At 41.9% G+C, this 7,296-nt stretch overlaps 1 protein-coding gene across 2 annotated transcripts in view; it reads left to right on the top strand.

The window, feature by feature from the left end:
• Positions 1–2,328: 2,328 nt before the first annotated feature.
• plekho1a (pleckstrin homology domain containing, family O member 1a) overlaps positions 2,329–7,296 on the top strand; it is a 27,938-nt gene continuing 22,970 nt past the window's right edge. For both annotated transcript variants that reach the window (XM_052470345.1, XM_035793174.2), the window contains exons 1-2: positions 2,329–2,583; positions 3,218–3,364. Coding sequence is in view for 1 of the 2 variants with exons in the window: in XM_035793174.2 (XP_035649067.1) it covers positions 2,515–2,583; positions 3,218–3,364 (216 nt within the window). In the remaining variant the exon portion in view is untranslated. The remainder of the gene's footprint in view (positions 2,584–3,217; positions 3,365–7,296) is intronic.

Genomic DNA, 7,296 nt, shown 5'->3' with positions numbered 1-7,296 from the left:
AAGAGCTCTGCAATCCGCCCTGGCATGCTGTCAATTAACTTCTGGGACTGATGGCAGCCCATTCTTGCATAGTCAATGCTTGGATTTAGTCAGAATATGTGGGTTTTTGTTTGTCCACCCGCCTCTTGAGGATTGAACACAAGTTCTCAATGGGATTAAGGTCTGGGGAGTTTCCTGGTCATGGACTCAAAATATCGATATTTTGTTCCCCGAGCCACTTAGTTATCACTTGCCTTATGGCATGGTGTTCCAATATGCTGGAAATGGCATTGTTTGTCACCAAACTGTTCCCGGATGGTTGGGAGAAGTTGCTCTCTGAGGGTGTGTTGGTACCATTCTTTATTCATTGTTGTGTTCTTAGGCAAAATTGTGAGTGAGCCCACTCCCTTGGCTGAGAAGCAACCCCACACATGGTCTCAGGATGCTTTACTGTTGGCATGACACAGGACTGATGGTAGTGTTCACCTTGTCTTCTCTGAACAAGCTTTTTTCCGGATGCCCCAAACAATCGGAAAGGGGATTCATCAGAGAAAATGACTTTACCCCAGGCCCCAGCCGTCCAATCCCTGTACCTTTTGCAGAATATCAGTCTGTCCCTGACGTTATTCCTGGAGAGAAGTGGCTTCTTTGCTGCCCTTCTTGACACCAGGCCATCCTCCAAAAGTCTTCACCTCACTGTGCATGCAGATGCACTCACACCTGCCTGCTGCCATTCCTGAGCAAGCTCTGTACTGGTGGTGCCCCGATCCCACAGCTGAATCAACTTTAGGAGACGGTCCTGGCGCTTGCTGGACTTTCTTGGGCACCCTGAAGCCTTCTTCACAACAATCGAACCGCTCTCCTTGAAGTTTTTAATGATCCGATAAATGGTTGATTTAGGTGCAATCTTACTGGCAGCGATATCTTTGCCTGTGAAGCCCTTTTTGTGCAAAGCAATGATGACGGCACGTGTTTCCTTGCAGGTAACCAACCATGATTGACAGAGGAAGAACAATGATTCCAAGCACCATCTTCCTTTTGAAGCTTCCAGTCTGTTATTTAAACTCAATTAGCATGACAGAGTGATCTCCAGCCTTGTCCTCATCAACACTCACACCTGTGTTAACGAGAGAATCCCTGACATAATGTCACCTGGTCCTTTTGTGGCAGCTGAAATGCAGTGGAAATGTTTTTTTTTTTATTCAGTTCATTTGCATGGCAAAGAGGGACTTTGCAATTAATTGCAATTCATCTGATCACTCGTCATAACATTCTGGAGTATATGAAAATTGCCATCATACAAACTGAGGCAACAGGCTTTGGGAAAATGTATATTTGTGTCATTCTCAAAACTTTTGGCCACGACTGCACTAGCCTACTGTCTGGAGTGCATGTAACAGTCATTTAAACATCTCCAACATGAGATAAAAACTTTGTGGTCTCCTAGAAATATAATAGAAAGTATAGATTAGATTTCTATGTTGGTCACCAAATAATCACTGTAGAAATAGAATATAAATAATAAATTAGATTTCTATGTTGGTCCCCAAATACTCACCATAGAAATAGAATAGAAAGAATAGATTATATTTCTATGTTGGTCCCCAAATACTCACCATAGAAATAGAATAGAAAGAATAGATTATATTTCTATGATGGTCCCCAAAAACTCTAGAAGAAAAAGAAACGCACACCTATTTAGGCGAGGTGCTGGCTCGCGGAGTAGAAAACTTGAAAATAAAGTAGAGCAGCACACTCTAGGAAATAAAGGAGAGCAGCACACTCTAGGAGCTCAGATGCAAAAATGTAATATCCAACTTCTCGACAGCCAAGCTGTCTTCATGATGAAGACTGTCTGTCTGTCTTCATGATGAAGACAGCTTGGCTGTCGAGAAGTTGGATATTACATTTTTGCATCTGAGCTCCTAGAGTGTGCTGCTCTCCTTTATTTTCAAGGTCCCCAAATACTCACCTTCTCCTCTGTAATATGGTTCAAATTGAAATATTTTGGGTTAACCTCCCCTCTCATCCTCTTGGTTTGATGGATAAATCTAGTAGTCCTAATTATTACAATAATGTATAGGTTCTATCGAAAATCAATAATGGCATATAAAATCATTCTCATAATGATATAAATTGTGGATTTTTGTTTATAGGCCCCTATATGGGCAGGTTATTGTTGGCTTCCTCTCAACTGACCCTTGCTCTGCTATTTTCCAAACCTACGAGCAATTCGACATCAGCCGTCTTGGTGACATCACGCGGACAGCGCAATAGATGGAGCTGTCGAGCGCTATAGTAACGGGAATACCCTTTCAGCCCGCTTGTTCGAGATCAGTGTAGCCTACCTACAGAGGTGGAGGGACGATGCCACCGTCTCGTAATAACGGACAGTGCACGACCTGACCGCGTCATCGAAATTAAGATTATACACCGTTATTACGACATATTGGGGCAGTAGAAGAAAGGGAAAGACAGTTTATTCGTTTTAAAAAATATATCTTATTAGAAAGAAAGGAAAATACTTGAAACTGGATGAACTCCCTGCCTCACATCCACAAAAGTGATTCTGTCATTATGAAGAAGAGCAATTTAGCCAAACGGGTAAGAAAGATATAGCTTTTTTCTTCAAGTATTTTGTGCATATTTTTTTGTCATGCATCTTTGCATTAGGCTATACATTTTCTAGGATATAACTGGTTCTTTGCCCAGAATCGGGCATTATGCGCGCTTTGATACCACAGCTCACATTGGCGGCAATATCACACACATTGTCTAGATCACACATTTGATAGCCTACAATTCCTAAACAATGGTCTTTTAGCACATCCTTACGCGTGCCACATTCACTGTGTAGCCTATCTGTTTGCTTGTACGAATTTCCTTAACATACGACTTCAATCTTCCAGTGAAGAAAGAGTACAATGTGTTTTCTTGTTATTAGTGTACCATTGCCAGATGCTTGTTGTGCTGTATCGGTTGGTAGCTTTCATATATTTTATTTGCCACACCCTGGATGGCATAAGACCTGCAATTAAATTTAACGCACAGAAGAGCGCACCGTTATCATTTTTGGGGAAAGACGCGAGAAGACTCATAGTCACTATGTCTTACTGAGAATGAGATTGAAAATGCATTTGCCTTTGAAAGAGCTCTTATTTTCTCAGTACTCTCGCGAACATCTTGTTACCTAAACTTATCTAGGTTTTAACGGATTTATTCCACTTTGAACATGCAGGGTCCCCAAGATGTCAACCAGCTGTCATCGCAGCCAGACAAAGTCGGCTGGATCCGCAAGTTCTGTGGTAAAGGGATTTTTAGGGAAATATGGAAAAACCGTTTCGTGATACTGAGAGGAGACCATCTGTACATCTCTGAGAAAGAGGTACGCACTTCTCTTTTACCTCCAATAGCATGTGTAGGCTGTAATTCTGTCTGTCTGTCTGTCTGTCTGTCTGTCTGTCTGTCTGTCGCCTTTCATGTAACCTGTCAGACCTGTTGGTCTGTTGTTTCCAACAACAAATTTAACCAAGATTCCTTAAGTTTTGAAAACCAGCTATTGTTATAAGTCTGGAAATCGAGGCTCGACATGGAAAGGGGATCAAATCTGACTGAATTTCCTTGGCTGTTGAAAATAAATAGGCTTAATGGTCAAATCTCAGCACAAATCACCATGCAAGCAAAAAACATTATAAGCTGAATTCGGATTACTTTCACTGGCTCAAACATGCCCAACTTTTGAGGTTAACAAAATACCCACTGGGCACAGAAGTAAATTCAACGTCTATTCCACATTGGTTCAAAATAATTTAATTAAAATGTTGTGGAAACAATGTTGATTCAACCAGTGTGTGCCTAGTGGGTACCACTATGGCCATTGGTGACTCAGTAGCATCGTTGGGAAAATGTAGAATACTGTCCTTACAATAGAACAAGGTTTTGGCCATGTCGTAGAAATATAACTATTATGTTTGGCTGAAAGTAATGGCTTATGTCCAAGTGCTTTTATGACATGAAAGGTTCCAGTGAACAGCCTCATTATCAGCACAAGTTTCAAGATCACATGACCCAGATGTTAAACCTTGAGCTGTAGCGAATTCACACCCTTCATCTACTGTATTCTGTCGAAAGGCATCGAACCATCACCAAGGACAGGGCGTGGACAAGAATCACCTGTCCATTTCTGTATCCTCTTCTTTTTTTGGAGGAGGGTCAGATTCTGTTTGATGTCGCTGTTTCAATACTCCTCCCACAAGCAGTAACCATGGAGATTTATGCTACTGACAGCTGAGAGGGCACATGTCTTTCTGAAAGCTGAATAATGCCCTTTAAATGATTCCTGGAAAGGATTCCCAGAACAGCTGAATGAAAGTTCCACATAAGAGCTGCATCTCTCTATTGCTCTAATGAAAGAGAGAGTGGGACTCAGGGCTCCAGCTGCACGCAATGCCAGTTTCCCCGATCCTTTTAGAAGCAGAGTTTTGAAATGATTTTTTTCATCTGTGCTGCGCTCCCTTACCGCCTGCTGGATGAGCAACAAACACGTGTCAGAAAATGAAAACACCACGGTTGACACAGCTGCGCCTCGCGCTGTGCCTGAGGACCCCCAAGCATCTAAGGCCTCCACCCCCCCCAACCCTACCGTTTACACACACACACACACACACACACATACACACACACACACACACACACACACAGCTGAGGTTCAGTTGCTTTGTAATGAGTTCACCTGTGGAACAGAACACATCAGTTCAGCGTTGTTCTCTTTCTCTCATTATCGCCTCTCTCACACATGTTCTGTAATTTGTTGGATTTTATAGTTATTTTATGTAACGCATCTATTGTTCGTTTTACACGTACCATTCGACGTTTGTTAAGGAGCCATTGTTATATCATGTATATTGGTAAGTGGTGTGCTGCCTATTTGTCAGGTGAAGGTAACTGCAACCCCAGTGAGAACTATTTGACCTGCGTGTGTTATGTGCTCTGCTGCAACTTCTTAACTTCTTAACCACTTGATTAATGGTGGTGCGTTATTCAAATGAGAACTTTGAAAAGACAGGCACGCTATTCATGACGTAGGCCAGAAGGCTAAAAAGAACAGCGAGACGTACATCTCTGACGCTCGGCGTGACCACAGCCGAACCACCTCATGGAGCCCCGGGATAATCTTTAATCTAAAACTCCCGTCTTTGAGTTTGATTTCATGGTTTTTAGACATTGAGTGATATCATGTCGTTAGCGAGTTTGAGCACAAATTATGTTGTTGACCCATATTCACTGAATGAATTGCCTCAATCATTTTTTATCAATCACAGATGAAGGAAAATCATACTGTGGGTTCACTTTGAAAAATTATACTGTATTTCATGTCAGGTGTGGTTTGGAATCAACATACTCAAGCATCAATATCCACAAAATATACAGCCTGCGGCTGTTAAACACTTTCGTTAAGACGTGACCAACATGGAGGTTGAATTCTATCTGCAATTGATTGAATTGTGGCATGAGTGTGCAAGCTGGCATTGATAGTATCAAATTGTCTGCTAACTCATAAGATTAGCTACATAAACTAGGGAAGGGCAGTAAGTAGCTACAGTGGGGCAAAAAAAGTATTTAGTCAGCCACCAATTGTGCAAGTTCTCCCACTTAAAAAGATGAGAGAGGCCTGTAATTTTCATCATAGGTACATTTCAACTATGACAGACAAAATGAGAAGGAAAAAAAATCCAGAAAATCACATTGTAGGATTTTTAATGAATTTATTTGCAAATTATGGTGGAAAATAAGTATTTGGTCAATAACAAAAGTTTATCTCAATACTTTGTTAAATACCCTTTGTTGGCAATGATAGATGTCAAACATTTTCTGTAAGTCTTCACAAGGTTTTCTCACACTGTTGCTGGTATTTTAGCCCATTCTTCTATGCAGATCTCCTCTAGAGCAGTGATGTTTTGGGGCTGTTGCTGGGCAACATGGACTTTCAACTCCTTCCAAAGATTTTCTATGGGGTTGAGATCTGGAGACTGGCTAGGCCACTCCAGGACCTTGAAATGCTTCTTACAAAGCCACTCCTTCGTTGCACGGGCGGTGTGTTTGGGATCATTGTCATGCTGAAAGACCCAGCCACGTTTCATCTTCAATGCCCTTGCTGATGGAAGGAGGTTTTCACTCAAAATCTCATGATACATGGCCCCATTCATTATTTTCTTTACACGGATCAGTCGACCTGGTCCCTTTGCAGAAAAACATCACCAAAGCATGATGTTTCCACCCCCATGCTTCACAGTAGGTATGGTGTTATTTGGATGCAACTCAGCATTCTTTGTCCTCCAAACACAATGAGTTGAGTTTTTACCAAAAAAGTTATATTTTGGTTTCATCTGACCACATGACATTCTCCCAATCTTCTTCTGGGTCATCCAAATGCTCTCTAGCAAACTTCAGACGGGCCTGGACATGTACTGGCTTAAACAGGGGGACACGTCTGGCACTGCAAGATTTTAGTCCCTGGCGGCATAGTGTGTTACTGATGGTAGGCTTTGTTACTTTGGTCCCAGCTCTCTGCAGGTCATTCACTAGGTCCCCTCGTGTGGTTCTGGGATTTTGCTCACCGTTCTTGTGATCATTTTGACCCCACGGGGTGAGATCTTGCATGGAGGGAGATTATCAGTGGTCTTGTATGTCTTCCATTTCCTAATAATTGCTCCCACAATTGATTGTTTCAAACCAAGCTGCTTACCTATTGCAGACTCAGTCTTCCCAGCCTGGTGCAGGTCTACAATTTGGTGTCCTTTGACAGCTCTTTGGTCTTGGCCATAGTGGAGTTTGGAGTGTGACTGTTTGAGGTTGTGGACAGGTGTCTTTTATACTGATGACATGTTCAAACAGGTGACATGAATACAGGTAACGAGTGGAGGACAGAGGAGCCTCTTAAAGAAAAAGTTACAGGTCTGTGAGAGCCAGAAATCTTGCTTGTTTGTAGGTGATCAAATACTTATTTTCCACCATAATTTGCAAATAAATTAATAAAAAATCCTACAATGTGATTTTCTGGATTTTTTTTGTCATAGTTGAAGAGTACCTATGATGACAATTACAGGCCTCTCTCATCTTTTTAGGTGGGAGAACTTGCACAATTGGTGGCTGACTAAATATTTTTTTGCCTCATTGTATGTTGTTCTATTACCTCTAAGCATCCTCACACGTGACACCAGTTCGATGTGTGAGGGATTCTGCAAGAGGATTTGCAACCATGCAACTGGGACTTTGAGAAGTTAACTGCTGATGACATTACTCCGTACTACCCCAGAT

The sequence above is a fragment of the Oncorhynchus keta genome, chromosome 19, assembly GCF_023373465.1.
Source record: "Oncorhynchus keta strain PuntledgeMale-10-30-2019 chromosome 19, Oket_V2, whole genome shotgun sequence".
NCBI classification, from domain to species: domain Eukaryota; kingdom Metazoa; phylum Chordata; class Actinopteri; order Salmoniformes; family Salmonidae; genus Oncorhynchus; species Oncorhynchus keta.
The sequence above is the reverse complement of the archived record's forward strand: the minus strand, read 5'-3'. Positions and strand labels throughout refer to the sequence as shown.